The sequence below is a fragment of the Papio anubis genome, chromosome 14 (assembly GCF_008728515.1).
Source record: "Papio anubis isolate 15944 chromosome 14, Panubis1.0, whole genome shotgun sequence".
Taxonomy (NCBI): domain Eukaryota; kingdom Metazoa; phylum Chordata; class Mammalia; order Primates; family Cercopithecidae; genus Papio; species Papio anubis.
Window position 1 is genome coordinate 91,441,812 of NC_044989.1, and position 18,998 is coordinate 91,460,809.

At 47.3% G+C, this 18,998-nt stretch overlaps 1 protein-coding gene across 1 annotated transcript in view; it reads right to left on the minus strand.

The window, feature by feature from the left end:
* MERTK (MER proto-oncogene, tyrosine kinase) overlaps positions 1-17,295 on the minus strand; it is a 133,624-nt gene extending 116,329 nt beyond the window's left edge. Inside the window, exon 1 of the mRNA XM_021925202.2 lies at positions 16,978-17,295. Coding sequence (XP_021780894.2) covers positions 16,978-17,044 — 67 coding nt within the window. The 5' untranslated portion in view covers positions 17,045-17,295. The remainder of the gene's footprint in view (positions 1-16,977) is intronic.
* Positions 17,296-18,998: the final 1,703 nt, after the last annotated feature.

Consider the following 18,998-nt stretch of genomic DNA (forward strand, 5'->3'; position numbering starts at 1 on the left):
CACAACGTACCCCACATGAAATAGATAATTTGAACAGGGCCATAACTATTAAGGAAACTGAATTCATAATTTTTAAAACTACCGAAAAACAAATCTCCAGGCCCAGATGGTTTCATTGTAGAATTATGCCAAATGCTTAAAGAAGAATTAACACCAATTCTACATAATCTTCAGAAATTAGAAGAGACGGTGGCACTTTCCTATATATTTTATGAAGCTAGTATTGCTCTGATACCAAAACCAGACAAAAACAATACAGAAAAAACCAGATCAACATTCTTCATGAACATAAATGCAAAAAAATTTTAACAAAATATCAACAAATAGAATTCACCAATATATAAAAATAATTATATACCACAATCAAGTGGAATTTTTGCCATGGATAGAAAGTCAGATCAATATTTGAAAATCAGTCAATGTCAGCCAGGCACGGTGGCTCAAGCCTGTAATCCCAGCACTTTGGGAGGCCGAGGAAGGCGGACCACGAGGTCAGGAAATCAAGACCACCCTGGCTAACACGGTGAAACCCTGTCTCTGCTAAAAACACAAAAAAAAAAAAAAAATTAGCCAGGCATGGTGGTGGCATGTGCCTGTAATCCCAGCTACTCGGGAGGCCCAAGAATCGCTTGAGCCCTGGAGGTGGAGGCTGCAGTGAGCTGAGATTGCACCACTGTACTCCAACCTGGGTGACAGAGTGAGACTCCATCTCAACAATAAAAAAAGAAAAAAAAGAAAGTTCCAAGGAATCTATAAAAAAGTATCCTTGGAACAAATAAGTTATTTCATTAAGGTTGCAAGATACAAATTAATGTATTTCTACATATTAAGCAATAAACACATAGACATTGAAATTAAAAATACAATACCATTTACAATCACTCCAAATGGTAAAATACTTAGGTATAAATCTAACAAAGCACATACAGAACTCATCTGCTAAAAACAACAAAACACTGAATAAAGAAATACAAGAAGATATAAATAAATGGAGAGATATACTGTGTTCATAAACTGGAAATCTCAACCTAGAAAAAACATCAATTCTCCCCAAATTGACATACAGATTGTAGTATAATTTCAAAGTATATATTTGGCCTTTGTCATCGATTCCTGGCATAGAGGAATATTACAAATCTATGTTCAATATCTTCTCCTGGGTAAAAAGCAAAGGACTCAGTACCCGCATCAACCCACATAGAAATTTTTTCACCTTTCACCAGCCCTTTTACCTAGACAATCTTCTCTAATCCTGTGAAGGATGTATCACTGGAATTGTCCCCAGTTCATGGGTGAGGACCCTGAGGTTCACAGGTGCTAAGTGACTTGCCCAGCTCTGCATGGCTAGGAAGGAATGAAGAGGGCTTCTCACAGCCACCCCCTACCCTAACCTTGCAGTCCACATACAAGCTCCAGTTACTGAGCCCTGGGTTGCAGGTGGTTCTGAGGGTTGAACCAAGGGAAGGCTCCAGTGTGTGAGAGCCAAGGGTGAGGATGGGGCACTGAATGGTAAGCCTGAGTGGGGAAGGGGCCAGTGGCATCAATGACTTCACAATCTAGTTGCAACCTGCCCTGAGGAGTATTCTCAAATCTGGTTAGAGTATTCTTGGGAAGAAATATCTTAGTCCAGACCTCCCATGGCAATAACCTGCCTATAAGATATGCAGGACTGGCAATATATAATGAGGCTGAAATTGCATATAACCTACAACTCAGTATTTCCACTCCTAGAGATTCACATATGTCCACAGGGAGACATGTAAGAAGGTTAACAGCTCTCAACTTGGGTAGGGGTTTTGATACATATATTTATCAAAACTCATCAGACTCCACATTTAAAATCTGCACATTTAATTATGGCAAAGGAAACCTCACAATAGAAAAGAATAATGTTCATGGCAACGTTGTTTGTATTAGAAAAATTCAGGAAAACCTAAATGCCCATTAAGAGGCAACTGGGGCTGGGTGTGGTGGCTCACACCTGTAATCCCAGCACTTTGGGAGGCCGAGGTGGGCAAATCATGAGGTCAGGAATTTGAGACCACCCTGGCCAGCATGGTGAAACCCCATCTCTACTAAAAATACAAAAAAAAATTAGCTGGGCTTGGTAGTGGGCACCTGTAATCCCAGCTACTTGGGAGGTTGAGGCAGGAGAATCACTTGAAGCCGGGAGGTGGAGGTTGCAGTGAGCTGAGATCACGCCACTGCACTCCAGCTGGCGTGACAGCATGAGACTCTGTCATAAATAAATAAATAAATAAGGTGACTGGAAGCCAGGTGCAGTGGCTCATGTCTATAATCCCAACACTTTGGCAGGCCGAGGCAGGAGGATCACTTGCCCCCAGGAGTCACAGACCAGCCTGGACAACATGGCAAAACCACATCTCTACAAAAAGGTTAAAAAACAGTTGGGTGTGGTGGCATGCACCTGTAGTCGTAGCTACTCAAGAGGTTGAGGTGGGAGGATTACTTGAGCCCAGGAGTTTAGGCTCCAGTGAGCTATGATGGCACCACTGCGTTTCAGCCTGGGCGGGAACCAACTCAAAAAATTAAAAAAAGGCCGGGCGCGGTGGCTCAAGCCTGTAATCCCAGCACTTGGGAGGCTAAGACGGGGAGATCACTGGAGGTCAGGAGTTCAAGACCAGCCTGTCCAACATGGTGAAATCCCGTCTTTACTAAAAATATGAAAATTAGCCAGGTGTGGTGGTGCGCACCTGTAATCCCAGCTACCTGGTCACAGGGTCAAGAGATCGAAACCATTCTGGCCAACATGGTGAAACCCCGTCTCTACTAAAAACACAAAAATTATCTGGGCGTGGTGGTGCGTGCCTGTAGTCCCAGCTACTCAGGAGGCTGAGGCAGGAGAATCGCTTGAACCTGGGAGGTGGAGGTTGCAGTGAGCCAAGAACCAAGTGCCACTGCACTCCAGCCTGGCAACAGAGAGAGACTCCATCTCAAAAAAAAAAAAAAAAAAAAAGCAAACTGAAGAAAAAAGCCCACTATATGAAATTTTATAACATTTATGAGGTAAGCTGCTGCTAGTGTCCTGCCCAGCACCCATTTCCCCTTGTTTCCACAAAGGGGACCCAATCTCATTCAGGGTGGCAACTTCCCAGCTAGCACACTCCATTCGCCACTCTTCCTGGCAGCTTGGAGTAACCAGGGAAAGGTTAGCAGAAATCCACAGCATGGGGCCTCACATCAAGTTATCACCTTTTTAAAAAACTGCTTTAATTGGCCAGGCACAGTGGCTCACGCCTGTAATCCCAGCACTTTGGGAGGCTGAGGCGGGCATATCACGAGGTCAGGAGATCGAGACCATCCTGGCTAACACAGTGAAATCCCGTCTGTAGTAAAAAAAACAAAACAAAAACAAAAAACAAAAACAAATTAGCCACAGGTGGTGACGGGCGCCTGTAGTCCCAGCCACTCGGGAGGCTGAGGCAGGAGAATGCTATGAACCCGGGGGGCGGAGCTTGCAGTGAGCTGAGATGGCGCCACTGCACTCCAGCCTGGGCGACAGAGCGAGACTCCATCTCAAAAATAAATAAATAAATAAATAAATAAATAAATAATTTTTTAAAACCTGCTTTAATCCACATAACTGTATATATCCATGGAGTACACAGTGATGTTGTGACACATATATAGTGATCAGATCAGAGTAATTAGCATATCCATCATCTCAAACGTCTATCATTTCTCTGTTTTGGGAATATTCAATATCCTCCTTCTAGCTATTCGAAACTATACACTATTGTTGGCTGGGCGCAATGGCTCACACCAGTAATCGCAGCACTATTTGGGAGGCTGAGGCAGGTGAATCACCTGAGGTCAGGAGTGCAAAACCAGCCTGACCAACATGGTGAAACTCCTTCTCTACTAAAAATACAAAAATTAGCTGGACACAGTGGCAGGTGCCTATAATCCCAGCTACTTGGGAGGGTGAGGCAGGAGAATCGCTTGAATCCAGGAAGTGGAGGTTGCAGTGAGCGGAGATGGCGCCATTTAGATTGCACCATTGCACTCCAGCCTGGGCAACAGAGCAATACTCCTTCTCGAAAACAAACAAACAAACAAACAGAAACTATATATTATTGTTATCTATAGTAATCCTACAGTGCTATAGAACACTAACCTTATCCCTCCTATCTTGCTGTAATTTTGAATTCTTTAACGAATCTATTCCTATCCTCCCCTTCCTCCTACCTTTTCTAGGCTCTAGTATCCTTTGTTCTACTTTTTCCTTCTACAAAAATCAACTGTTTTGTTTAGCTTCCACCTGTGAGTGAGGACATGTGGCGTTTAACTTTGTTCCTGGCTTCTTTTAATTAATCTAATGTCTTCTAGTTCCATCCATGTTGCCACCAAGGACAGGATTTATTTTATGGCTAAATATTTAATAGTATTCCATTGTGTGTGTGTGTGTGTGTGTGTGTATTTATACAAACACATATATATAGTTTTTTTTTTTTTTTTTTTAAGAGACAGGGTCTCAGTCTGTTGCCCAGGCTGCAGTGCAGTAAGGCAATCATAGCTCACTGCAGTCTCAAACTCCTGGGCTCAAAGAATCTTCCCGCTTCAGCCTGCTGAGCAGCTGTGACTACAAGCAAGCACCACCATGTCCAGCTATTTTTTTTATTTCTGGTAGAGACTAGGTCTTGCCATGTTGCCAAAGCTTATACCACATTTTCTTTATCCATTCATCCACGGATGGATACCTAGACTGATTCCTTAGCTTGGCTATTATGAATAGTGCTGCAATGAACATGAGGGTGCAAAAGTCGCTTTGACATACTGATTTCCTTTCTTTTGGATGAATGACCAGTAAAGTGCAATTGCAGGATCTATATGGTAGTTCTATCTGTAGTTTTTTGAGGAACCCCCATACCATTCTCCATAGCGTTCCTGGACCAAACCAAGGGTTGGGCTGCTTATTCTCATGGCCCAATAACGAGATGCAGATGGACTGGGAAAGAAGGGAGTTTATTTCTGTAACTGGGTACAGTGAGAAGGCCTGGAAAATACCCCCAGACCAACTCAAAATTATAAAGTTTTCCAGGGCTTACATACCTTCTAAGCTATATGTCTACATGTAAGTGTGCATTCATTTAAAGACATAAGTGATTAACTTCTTCTAATCTATAACTAAGATCTGAGTGCTGAGGACCTTCTTCTGGAGCCTCAGTAAATGTACTTAATCTAAGTAAATCCAGGTGCTGGGGTGATTACCCTTATTATCTTGTCTCCTGCTAAATTATGGAGGTTTGAGGAGTTCCTTCAGACCCCCAATAAACTTGTTTGTGGAGGTCTGGGGAGTTTCTTCAGATCCCCAATAAAACTCGTTGAATCCTAAAGGGGGCCCGTTAAGAATTCCTTCATTATCTTGTCATGATTCAAGGCCCAGGAAAGGCCTGGGCAAAACTTCCAGTGGGTTTTTATTACATTCCAGCCTTTGTATGGGGGCACTGGCTCTATTACTCAGTGCTGGAACTGTTGTTACAGAGGCCTGCGTTAGTGAGACCTGGCCTGCCACAATAGTGGTTGTGCTAGTTTAAATCCCCACCAGCAGTGTATGAGTTCCCTTTTCTCTGCACCTTTGCCAGCATTTGTTATTTTTTGCTTTTTTGACATAGCCATCCTAAATGCAATGAGATGAAACCTGGTTGTAATTTTGATTTGCATTTCCCTGATGATTAGTGATGTGAAGCATTTTTTAATATATTTATCTGTTAGCCATTTGTATGTCTTCTTTTGAGAAATAGGTTTAGATCACTTGTTCATTTTTTTTTTTTTTTTTTTTTTTGAGACGGAGTCTCGCTCTGTCACCCAGGCTGGAGTGCAGTGGCCGGATCTCTGCTCACTGCAAGCTCCGCCTCCCGGGTTTACGCCATTCTCCTGGCTCAGCCTCCCGAGTAGCTGGGACTACAGGCGCTCGCCACCTCGCCCGGCTAGTTTTTTGTACTTTTTAGTAGAGACGGGGTTTCACCGTGTTAGCCAGGATGGTCTCGATCTCCTGACCTTGTGATCCGCCCGTCTCGGCCTCCCAAAGTGCTAGGATTACAGGCTTGAGCCACCGCGCCCGGCCACTTGTTCATTTTTTAATCGGATGGCTTGTTTTTTGGTGTTGAGATGTTCCAGTCACCTTCTTGATAAAAAGGACAGACTCAGCTGGTATGAGACTTTTTGTCCTTTGCCCTTCTGCTTTTTTCTGCCCGGAAAGCAAATGAAATGCCCAGAAGCACAGCAGCCATTTAAGGAACAACGTGTTCTAAAAGCATACACTACAGATGTCAGAGCAAGGAGCCAGGTCACTGACTTTATCATGGAGCCACTGTCTAATCCCAACCTGGTTGCCGTCAGACGGCTTGTTGTATGAGAAAAATACTCCCCTTTTGGTTACACCACTGAAGTAAGATTTTCTGTTACATGCAATCAAATGTAAAACCCAACTGATATGGTGCAAAACAACACTATAGAGTGTTACCAACATAATCATGTCAATCATGGTCAAAGGATAAAGAGATGCATGGGAATTGAAACACCCAATGTGGGATAATGGTTTTCTCTGGGTGGGAGTGAGGGGATGACACTGGAGAGAGGAACGACCGGGGACTTCCACTGTGGTGTTAATGTCTGACTTCTTATGCCAAGTAGTGAGTACAGGTGAGTTTTATTACCTGTTACATCCTTTTGCGTATTCTAAATATTGTATAATAAGATGTGAGTATAAAGAGTAGGTAAGAGGAAAAAATGTAATGGTAAAAAGGGAAAGGCCTTACTATTTACTGGTTGGCCCACCTGATTAGCTGTATCTCCTTCCACCAATAGGTCCTAAAATCCTAAGGGCACTTAGCTTAATGAATCATCCAGCTCAACATTCTCACTTTGTCCAGGACTTGCTGCCTTCCTTCGATAAGCATAATCACTTATTCTTACCCTCAATGGCCAGGTTCTGATACATACCCCTCCTGGGATGGGGTAATAGAGAAAGGCTCCCCACCATTCCCCAAGAATCAGGCATCAGACGTACTGCATCAGTGGAGTGTAATGGAAGAGGTGGCACAGAATGGCTTGGACATACACAAGGCAGGGCCACAGTCCCAAAGATTGAGTTCACAGGTCCTGGGAACCTGAGCTTCTACACTGTGGAAACACTTCTAGGTGGTTCTGAAGCATACCTCTTGTTGAGAACCCCTGTCATGAATCATTGTCCTTATCCTTATCTTCCCAGCCAGAATATTCAAGAGCGTTACAGTCTACAGTTTATATCACAACATATTTTTTAAATTTCCAAATATAAAATGACATCATAATATCGAATGAATAAACTTTTGAAAATGACATCATTCTCTCTGATCCTGAATATTCTGCTGTTCCCCCTCGGGAGGATATGCCCCACTCCATCCAACCCAGAAAAAGCTTAGTCCACCCCTCTGTCTCTCAGAACCCAAGAGCCCATGCTCCCAGAAGATTTAGCAGGAAGAGGTCATATGCGTTTGGGGAGATCCAGTATTCTCAGAAATATTCCTCCATGTTTCCAGACTATTCTACTGCCCCAGATAGAGTTGGAGAGGGTACTTCCTGGAGGAACCGACAGCCCAGGTGGCAGGGAATGGCAGCTGTCAACAGCAAAGAACCCACTAGCATGACTCTTTTTTTTTTTCTTTTGATATAGAGTTTTGCTATTGTTGCCCAGGGTGGAGTGCAGTGGCACAATCTTGGCTCACAGCAACCTCCGCCTCCTGGGTTCAAGTGATTCTCCTGCCTCAGCCCCCCCAAGCTGCTGGGATTACAGGCATGTGCCACCACGCCCGGCTAATTCTTTGTTATTTAGTAGAGACAGGGTTTACCATGTTGGTCAGGGTGGTCTCAAACTCCTGACCTCAGGTGATCCACCCACCTCGACCTCCGAAAGTGCTGGGATTACAGGCATGAGCCACCGCGCCCGGCTGCGTCACTCATCTTTAATGAAACTCTTCACACAGCCTCCATCTCCATTTCTAGGCTGATGCCTAAGAATATTCACACCCAGAGTCAGGCACAGGGCTGAGGGTCAAACTCAGGCTGAGACTCTGTGTCCCAAACTGCATGGGAGAAAGTATCCCTTCCCACCCTCTCCCCTTTAGATGGAATCAGTGTTCGGCCCCAAAGGGGCCCAGAATCATCTCTCTGCTTTCTCATTTGACAAGTGAGGATGTGGAGTTTTAGAAGGAGGAGACACTATACCCCAGCTGTCCCTGTAGGTTCCTATCAAAGCTGGGATGAGAACTTCCATCTTTCAACTCCCAAAGTGGTTATTTTTTAAACTAAGAGTGAATCTAAAAAGCTGCTTTTTTTCCTTTGCTCCAAAACTTTCAAAGAACATTGTTTTCATCACCAAATCTTCAAATCATGTGCCAGAATTGCAAAAAGGCTTAAAGGCTGGTTTCACTTCCTGTGTGGAGGCAGCCTGCCATTAATTGGAACAAGTGAAAAACTGGCCTCCAGGCACACACAACACTTGGGGAGTCCATGAATATTTATCACCTCACTGAGAATTCCCTAAGCAGCGCAGTGACAGAAAACAACTTTCAGTTAAGTTTGAGTCTCTGTTCTAATATTCTCCACTAAGACAGCCCGTTCTTACTTGTGAAAGTGATCATTTTCAAAACCATAATGAAGCCAACCTACTATTGGTAGCTCTAACAACAAGGCCCTAAGGCTTAAAATAACAAAACAATTCCTTCTCCAAAATAAACAAGGCTTTCCTTTGTGTCTCTAATGAGAGGCAAGACCACAGCTAAGGCAAGTTCTAAGATGTTTACTGTCCCTGAATGCTGAGATATCTAGATCCTCAAGGAAAAAGCAGATTACACAAAAAAAGGGATCCGTCAGGAAGCATTTGTGTAAGTGCCAACCTGAGATCTAAATCCGGAGGATGGACCCCTCCCGGAGTGACCTAGGGCAGAGCACTAACCCTGTGAGGATCGGATCTTGTTTTGAAGGAACCCACAGAAATACATGGAAGGCACAGAGTACAAGGAGAAACATACAAGTGGAAAATGTGCTGGCACAAAAATCCAGGCATTGAGCTTCTGAAATGAAATGGGGTTTCTCTAAGCACAAATATAAATGTTCTTAGCTTTTGGTGTAATTTTGTTCCAAACATAAAGCCAACATCTGTTCTCTCTCACTCCCTCTGCCCCTTCTCCCTGCCACCTCCAAGATGCATGGAAAATCCATTTACCATTGAGTGAAAGAAGCACTGATAGTTGAAGAGCTAGGCAAGAAGGACGAAATAAAATGCTTTAAAATTGAGTGTAGGTTTCTGGCTGGGCACATTGGCTCACGCCTATAATCCCAGAACTTTGGGAAGCCAAGGCGGGCCAATCATCTGAGGTCAGGAGTTCAAGACCAACAAAGCCTACATCATGAAACGTTTCCACCAAAAAATATGAAAATTAGCCGGCCGTGGTAATGGGTGCCTGTAATCCCAGCTACTTGGGAGGCTGAGGCACGAGAATCGCTTGAACCCAGGAATGGAGGCTGCAGTGAGCTGAGATCGCGCCACTGCACTCCAATCTGGGTGACAGAGTGAGCCTCCATGTCAAAAAAAAAAAAAAAAAAAAAAAGAACTGAGTGTAGGTTTCTCAATGAAATGTTCAAGACATAATCACCCTTTCTTCCTTTATCACTCTGAAACACCAGGACCTGAGGAGGTGACTTGGCCATAGCAGCCCAGGGTTTCACATGCAGGCCATGTCCCCAGATCCTGCTGCCTGACAGTGGCCCCGAGAGTGAAAATGTGACAGCTCCCACGAAGGGTGGGTTGTCCAGCCGCAGAGTCTCACAAAACTAGGGAAGATCTAGGCCCTCCCTTCCTGTGGTTAAGAATCTTTCACCCAGTTCAACAGCCATGGTTCAGACAGAGAAAACTAAGGCCTAGGAGGGAGGAAGTGCCAGGAGGGCAGGTATTCTTAGTATTCTTGCTCTCCAAAAGGGGCCTGCTGATCCTAATGGAATTCTCTGCCCCTGCCAGGCTGCATTTTTAGCACTTCAGCTGGAGGCAGGAGTGGGGGACATAGAATGAAAAGAGATGGAATTGGCTTAACTCTGGTCAAGGGTTAGCCAATGCCCAGAGTGCCAGAGGGAGAGTAATCAGGGTTCCCTCCAGGGCACCTGAGGGCTGGCTCACCCATATCATCAAGCAGGAAGCACCAGGAGCCAGGAGTGCACCTGGGGCTCACGGCCCTTTCCATTTCCTACAAGACCACCCTGTGCACACATACTCACACCTGTACATGGAATCTACTCTAAGAACCAAAGCCTCATTTTCTCTATGTTGCAGCCAGCTGACCTCATTGGGAACACCTAGCTCAATGTGGTAAGAAGGAAAAGAATTTTCTGAGCCGGGCGCGGTGGCTCATGCCTGTAATCCCAGCACTTTGAGAGGCCAAGGCAGGTGGATCACAAGGTCAGAAGTTCAAGACCAGCCTGCCCAACATAGTGAAACCCCATCTCTACTAAAGACACAAAAATTAGCCGGGTGTGGTGGTGGGTGCCTGTAATCTCAGCTACTCAGGAGGCTGAGGCAGAGAACTGCTTGAACCCGGGAGGTGGAGGATGCAGGGAGCCGAGATTGCGCCACCTGCACTCCAGCCTGTGTGACAGAGCAAGACTCTATCTCAAAAAACAAAACAAAACAAAACAAAAGAATTTTCTGGATGTTCACACGCAAAAACCCTAAAACAAAACAAATACCAAAAAAAAAAAAAAAAAGAAGAAAGAAACTACACTCACTTTGGAAAAGAGTTATATGGGAAAAGTTGAACAGGAACTGAACTTCATTTTTATACCTTCCTGAGAGGCACATGACAGGAAGCTATTCCTGTACTATGTCAAGTCTGAACTCCATAAGGGAAGGTATGGGGGCAGGGGGAGGAGGGGAGTGGCAGTCAGGGCGGGCCCTGCTTCTTTGGAGAACTGCTTGGTCCTGGGTGGGTTTTGCTCAAACTACTAGTAAACAAAACCCTAGAGAGCTGCAGCAAAGGACTTGGGCACTCTAGGGCGACATCCCAGGGCCCCTTCACCAAAGCATTCTGAACAATGGAGGGTGGACCATTCAGGAAACGCTTCAGTAAGAAAAGAACCCTCCTCCCAACACTTTTTGTCTAGGAAAAACATTTCCCCCAAACTTGAGTTCAGAAGAATGGAGGAGAGCCATTGGTAATAATGGCAAGTATATTTTAAGCACGTATCACCTACCATTAGCTCATTACGTCCTCCTAACTATTCTATGCAACAGAGCCTCCCACTGTACCCAAAAAGGAAGAGAGGTCCTGAAAGTTAACCACCACCCCCAAAGCCCCAGAGGCCAGTCCCGGTTAACACTTTCATTCCCATCCCCAGAGGCATAGTGTGCATCACATAGTGTGAGCCCCCCTTTCAGTTTTTCTAATAATTAACCTCCTGCTGAGACACATACCAATTCAAAGCCATATGCTTTGGGTTAAGATTAAACTAATGACAAGGGCCAAAGTCAAGGCATCAAGGGCTACCTGCCCCTGAGCAAGGAGTTGTTAGAACTGTGTTTAACATGAAAAATTACCTTCTGACATTTTTTTTTCTAGTTGGAAAAGTTAGGACAATATAAAATATGTCTGGGATTAACACAATCCAAAAATCCCTCTCGTGTTAATTGACTAGCTCCTCCAGTAATGAAATCACGTTGGCATCACAGCAAAATAAAAGATTGTTTTCTATTAACCAAGCCTCGAATGTGAGGGCATGGGAGCTCCAGCCATTCTGTCTCTGGAAAAGCCAGCAGGAAAAGAGAAGGGTGAGGAGCGGCCAGGCGCGGTGGCTCAAGCCTGTAATCCCAGCACTTAGAGGCCGAGACGGGCGATCACGAGGTCAGCAGATCAAGACTATCCTGGCCGACACGGTGAAACCCCGCCTCTACTAAAATACAAAACTAGCCGGGCGAGGTGGCAGGTGCCTGTGGTCCCAGCTACTCAGGAGGCTGGAGAGGCGGTGGAGAATGGCTGCAAAACCCGGAGGCGGGCGAGCTTGCAGCGAAGCCGAGATCCGCCACTGCACTCCAGCCTGGGCGGCAGAGCCAGACTCCATCTCAAAAAAAAAAAAAAAAAAAAAAAAAAAAGAGAAGGGTGAGGAGCACCTGGCAAGACATGCAGGGGCTTGGTTCTTTCATGCTGTGCTCTGATACTCACTGAGCACCCTATGAGCTCCATGCAGTGTTAGCAGTGAACAAGACAGCAGTCCTGCCACCAAGAGCTTACCCTGTAGTGGGGGGACAGTGGAGGAAAACGAGCAAAGAAAAAGGTAAGGCTGGGTGCAGTGGCTCACGTCTGTAATCTCAGCACTTTGAGAGGCCGAGGTAGGCAGACTACCTGGAGGTCAGGAGTTCGAGACCAGGCCTGACCTCAACACGTGGTGTCCCCGCCTCTACTAAGCAAAAATTAGCCAGCTGTGGTGGCAGGTGCCTGTAGTCCCAGCTACTAGGGAGGCTGAGGCAGGAGAATCACTTGAACCTGGGAGGCGGAGGTTGCAGTGAGTGGAGAATGTGCCATTGTACTTCAGCCTGGGTGACACAGCAAGACTCTGGAAAGAAGGGAAGGGAAGGGAAGGGAAGGGAAGGGAGGGAGGAAGGGAGGGGGAGGGGAGGGGGAGGGGAAGGGAGGGGAGGGGAAGGGAAGGGAAAAAGTAGGAAGGAAGGAAGGAAGAAAGTAGGAGGGAGTGGAGGGACTGATTGAAGGGAGTAGTGAAGACAGGAAATTAAATGGTGGATAGTGGAAGGCGTGGAGGACACGGTGGGGTGGTTATTGGGGAAGGCCTCTCAAGGAGAACCTCTGAACTGAAACCCAAAGGATGAGAAGAAGCCAGCATGCTGAGATCTTGGGGAAAAGGTTCCAGCCAGAGGGAACAGTCACTTGCAAAGGCTGCTCAGGCCCTAGAAAGAAGACACAGGTGGCTGGAGTAGTGGGAACAAGTGGCAAGTGAATGGAAATGGGTCAAAGAGGTTCGCTGTGAGTCTCTGCAAATTCTAGTAGGGAGCAGGAAGCCACTGGAAGATTTTCAAGTGGAAAACACAATCAGATTCATTTCCAAAATCTCGTTCTGGCCATTACATGGAAAGCGGCTGTTTCACATGTGTGTTCAAGGTCCCAGCTCAGTTTTTCTACCCTTCAGCATGTTCCTAATTCACAGGCATAAAAGGATTGAACCTCTTCTTGACTGATGCTGACTAGTAACTCACTGGCCCTTCTCCTACAATTATCTGGAAATTCTTTCAAAAATTAAGATTTAAAAATATAATTATTGGCTGGGTGTGGTGGCTCATACTTGTAATCCCAGAACTTTGGGAGGCCAAGGCGGGCAGATCACCTGAGGTTGGGAGTTCGAGACCAACCTAACCAACATGGAGAAACCCTATCTCTACTAAAAATGCAAAATTAGCCGGGCATGGTGGCGCATGCCTGTAATCCTACCTGGCGCTTCGAGGTGAGACTACGGAACCCAGAGCGCAAAGGCGTAGTACTCAGATCAAGCTCGTCCTACTGTGTCCCGTGTTTGAATATATTTAAATCCCCGAAAACAAACAAAAAAATTCCATGTTAATTTTTAAAATTAGACTGAAGTTAGTACGGTGGTTTCATGTCTATAATCCCCACATGTTGAGAGGCCAGGGAGTTCAAGACCAGCCAGCAACATAGAGGGAGACCCCTGTCTCACAAAAAATAAAAAATTAGCCAGGCATGCAGGATATGTGCCTGTGGTCACAGCTACTGGGAGACTCAGGTGGAGGATCACTTGAGCCCGGGAGGTTGAGGTTACAGTGAGCCGTGATCATGCCACAGGACTCTAGCCTGGGTGGCAGAATGAGACCCTGCCAAAAAAAGAAAGAAAAGAAAGCAACAGCAAAAGTATCCTAGTTCGGCACTTTAATGGGCCACCACCTTAAAAGTATTCATTTTAAAACAGCACCATGTACTTTCTTTTTTTTTTTGAGACGGAGTCTCGGCCTGTCACCCCAGGAGGCAGTGGCCGGATCTCAGCTCACCGCAGCCTCGGCCCGGTTTATGCCATTCTCCTGCCTCAGCCCCGCAGCTGGGACTACAGGCGCCCGCCTCGCTAGTTTTTTGTATTTTAAGTGCAGAGACGGGGTTTCACCGTGTTAGCCAGGATGTCTCCCATCTCCTGACTCTGACCTCCGCCTCTGCCTCCCAGTGCTGGGATTACAGGCTTGTCACCGCCTCGGCACCCTTTCATGTACTTTCAAAAAGCATTTGAAGCCTTTGTAATAAAGCCCACAAGCAACAGAACAACTTAAAAGTTCCCTCTGGGAAGATGTTTACCATATACTGGAATACATGTTACAATATCAGTTTGGAAGAGAAATACTAACATTAAAGGATCTCAAAAGCCTAATTTACTCTAAGGGTTGAGTTTAGCTGCACACATAGCCTCATCATGAGCTAAGTCCTCATAATGCGTTCATTTTTACCGACATCTATATTTACCTTTCTCCATTCTCTCCCTGGCCCTTCAGAGAGCCACCGCTTGCCTCATTTTGCTGCTCAATGGCACCCCCATCAGAGACTGAGCAGAAAGGAAAGACTGGAAAGTCTCAAAATGCTCCTGGTTTGGCAGTTCCAGTTCTGTGTGTGCATGTCTTTGTCAGATGTGTGGTGTGTATGTGTGTTGGGGGGCAGAGGGGAATTCCTGGGTTAAAGTGATGCTTAAATTTTATTTATCCATTCCTCTATGCTTCTACAGTGTAGAATCTACACACACATTCTCATTATCTCTTTCTCTCTCTCTGTCTCTCCTGTGTGGTCGGCAAAGCACTCAGACCCACAATGTATAATAGGAAAATCTTAAAATTAGATGAAGAGTCCAATTTCCATTTTTAATTTCTTCATACAGCACTCCTTTGTGCTGTACTTCTGCCAGTGAGAATCCCATTCTTTAAGCTTTTCACAAGGTGAGACGTAAAACTGTCAGACATCTCACAGGTAAAGTTCAAAACAAAAAGCAAAAAGTGCAAGAAGAACAATTGGTGAAACTTTTCATTCTTTCAGTTGGGTGGATTTTAAAAGGCCTTTTTATGATTGTCTGATTAAAGTTGATTGTCAGCTACAAACATTTTTTATTACAGCCTTTTAAAAATTTAGGAAAACAAAAGCACTCCAATCTTTAAGTATTTAACACAAAACTGTCGTTCCCATTACTTTCTCCATAGTTCTCACCACATTCACTACCTCCAAGACTATTCACGGCCAACCCTCACTAGTAGCAACATACAAGAGATTTGCAGCAGATTATGAAAACGGGTCTGGCAGAAATGCTGAGGAATTTTTGAAGGTTTGGTGGGGGGTGTGGGGGCCGTGGAGAACAGAACTGCTTTCGTTCTTTGCCTGGTTTTTGGCTCTTAAAGTTTGTTTCAAATTGCTGTGTTGCCCCAAATTATAAATTGCTTATGTAATTTAATGTGGAAAAAGGGGTGCGTTGTTTAAGAATTTTTCATTTGAGTAAATGAGCTTTCAAAGGAAAATCTCAAAGGAAAAACTTTTAAGTAACTTACTTGACTATAAATTAAGCTTTCCAGGTATTCCTAAAAAACATCTTTGACTATAATAGGTGAAGGCTAGTCAAGTGCATTCACGACCAAAAGAGAGAAAATCTGCATTCTGAATGGAAATAGAAATCTTTTAGCTAAGAGTAAATACTTGGAATGTGTTTATTTAGCATTTTCCCCCTTTCTTTCTCTTTCGGGTAAAGCCTGGTAAGTTTATTCCAGCTTCCTCAAGAAGTGCATCAGCGATCAAACTTGAAATCTGTTCATCACTCACTCCCCAAATAAGCTGTTCATGCAGAATGAAACCGGCCTTCCTTGCCTCCACTTATCCATCCAGCATCTTGTATTAAAATGCCTGGAACAAGCCGGGCGCGGTGGCTCAGGACTGTAATCCCAGAACTTTGGGAGGCCGAGGCGGGCAGATCACGAGGTCATGAGATCGAGACCATCCTGGCCAACATGGTGAAACCCCGTCTCTACCAAAAATACAAAAACTAGCCGGGCGTGGTAGCGCGCGTCTATAGTCCCAGCTACTCGGGAGGCTGAGGCAGGAGAATCGCTTGAACCCGGGAGGCGGAGATTGCAGTGAGCCGAGATCGCGCCACTGCACTCCAGCCTGGCGACAGAGGGAGACTCGGTCTCAGAAAAAAAAAAAAAAAAAAAAAGCCTGTAACAACACTTGGCTGCGTCCAGATAAAAGTAAACGCTGTCGAGCACCGTAAGTTCTGTTCTGCCATAACAGGAGTGAAAAGAACGCTCCCCTTTTCCAGGTCCCCACACTCTCTGGGTGCCTCTACAAAGGGATGCTAATAATGTCCGTAAGGGCCCAGTGGGAGCAGCCAGGACTGCCGTCCCTCCCTGGCCGGACGCTCGGCCTCAGTCTATCGCGGCTCCCGGACTGCAGCTCCGACTCCCGCAGCCCGTTCGTTCGCCCCACGCCGGTCCCTCGGGAGACCGGATCTGTGGCCCCCAGAACTCCCGCCAGAGTGGGGCTCCACCATGCAACTCTGTCTAGTGGAAAGTTCTCGTCGCATTCCAGACCAGACCTGCTACCTACGTTCCATTCGTAGGAACTTCGGGACTTGCAGCGCGCCCAGCGGAGCTCGATTTCCTCCTCGGCCGTGAAGAGGGAAGGCTGCAGCCCCGACCCCGACCCGGCTTCACCACGACGCGCACCCACAAGCCGGGCTGGGTGCCCTCGGGACGCTTGAGGGGCCGCGGTCAGTGGACGGAAGGCTCGCCTGCGCCCCCTTCTCTGGCACCGCAGTGGGTGGAGGGTGTTTGCAAACTTGTCCAGCAGCCAGGCGCGCCCCTGTGGACGCGCTCACTCCCCTGAGCCCCCTGCTTCGTCCTCGGAGCCCCCACCCCCTCGCCTGGCCCCCAGCCGGCGCACTCACCTCTACTCCAGAGCGCGGGGAGGAAGAGGCCCAGCAGCAGCGGCAGCGGCAGCGGAGCTGGCCCCATCCCGGGGCTGCGGATCTGTAATTTCTCTCCGGACGGACGGACAGATGGACGTCCCGAACCTGCCCTGTCGCCGGCTAAGCGCGCCAGCGAAGCTCCCTGTCCAGGCGGCCCCGGCAGCGAGTGCAGAGTGGTGGAGCCCAGCGGCCGGCGGGTGGTGCCGAGGGCTGGAAGGGGCGGGCCGGGGGCCGAGCCGAGGCCGACCAGGGTTAGAGGAGAGGGGCGGGCAGGGGGGCGAGTCCCGGCGGGCCCCGCAGGTTGGAGTGGGAGGGGGCGGGAGGACGAGGGGGAGGAGGGGCGTAAAGGGGAAAGGGAGGGGGTTGGAGAGGAGGGGCGGGCCGAAGGCCACCGTGGGGCGCACGGCGGGGAGCTGGGAGGAGAGGAAGGGGAGGGGGCTGAGAGACCAGGAGGGAGCTGGAGAGAGAAGTGAAGGGGAGGGGCGGGCTGGAGGTCCAGAGGAGACGGCTCAGGCCGCTGCTCGGGTCCGGAGCCCCACACCTGTGGGTGGGAGATAGGGAAGGACAGAAGGTGGGAGAGGAGTGGAGGGTGCCCGAGGCAGCCCCCAGACCCAAGAGGAGGGTCCAGAGGCGCCCCCGCATTCCAGGCTTGGCTGACACAGAAAACCCTGGCAGCGCCGCTCCCAGAGGCCAAGGCCACGGCGGCAGCGCTCCCTGCCGAGCGCTCCTCCACATCCATTCCGCTCGCCGCCGAGTGCCTCCTGGGTACCTGGCCCGAGGTGCGCTACACGGCCCTGGCGTCGAGGAGCTCACCGCCCCTGGGGGAGGGATTCCTGGGGAAGGACGCTTTGCTGTGGCTCCTTGAGAAGCCAGAGAGAGGTGACACTCAAGGAGGGAGATGAAAGTGAATGACAAAGTGCAGAGCAGGAGTTGGGAGAGGGGAAACCACAGCACGTTACTCTCATGGACCTCCACAAGGTGTGCAGGGTCCAAGAGGCAGTAGCAGAGAGTGAATCGTAAGAGAAATGTAACTACTTATACTAATAATGGCAACAGTAACTTAATTTATATACATAGTTTCTTAAAGGTAACACTTTTAGAATGAATGTATTTTAAGGTGGTCCCTTTAACAACGTAACATGAGCCAAATCATGTTGCTCTGCTCAAATCTCCCCAAACCTATCAGTGGTTCCTGCTGTCTCTCCGCATAAGCCAAGGTTCTGCAGTGATCTCCGAGGTTCTATGTGACCTGGTCCCCTTTCCTCTTTGGCCTCACCTCCTTACGCCTCTTCCATTTACTTTGGTCTCTTGTCAAGCAGTCCCTTGACCCCTACACTGGCTAGACAATTCCCGTAGATTTGGCTACGGGAAGAAGACAAGCAGCCCAGATGGATTTAGACAGGTTATTACTTACACCAACAGCAAAAGCAAAATCAGTGTGGTGTCAGCTCCATGCATCTTTAGGCCCACAGGATAACACCAAACTGGAAGGGCGATTGTTATCCTATGGGTCTACATGATTTAAAAAAAAAAAAGACAACATGAGCCCTGCCACTGAGTAGCCAAGTCTAAACTACACCAAGCAGTTTTATAGACTTCACAGGAGCCTGGTGCTGTATGCTTGGAGGGAAGGGGGCTGGGAGGTGGAGGGAGGGATATGGAAAGTCCTGCAGTCAACTGAAACATTGGAGAAGGAAGAGAAATGGCCTTGCAGCAGTCTCCCGCAAGGTAGGGATAGGAAACTGCCTCCCAGTGGCTCCTCACCAGGCTTACCTATCCCTGCTTTAGGGGAAATCGCAGGGCAGTCCCACAAGACTTGGCTCAGACCATGATCATACCTTGCCTACATGGCCTCTAGAGATGTGCAAGATTGCCAGGGGCACCTCAGCAGAGCTGTTCTCCTGCAATTTCCTTGCTACTGCTCACATATACCAAGCACTCCTCCACCGAAAGGTTTTGCACTGGCTGTTCCCTCTGCCTGAAATGCTCTTCCCCCAGAC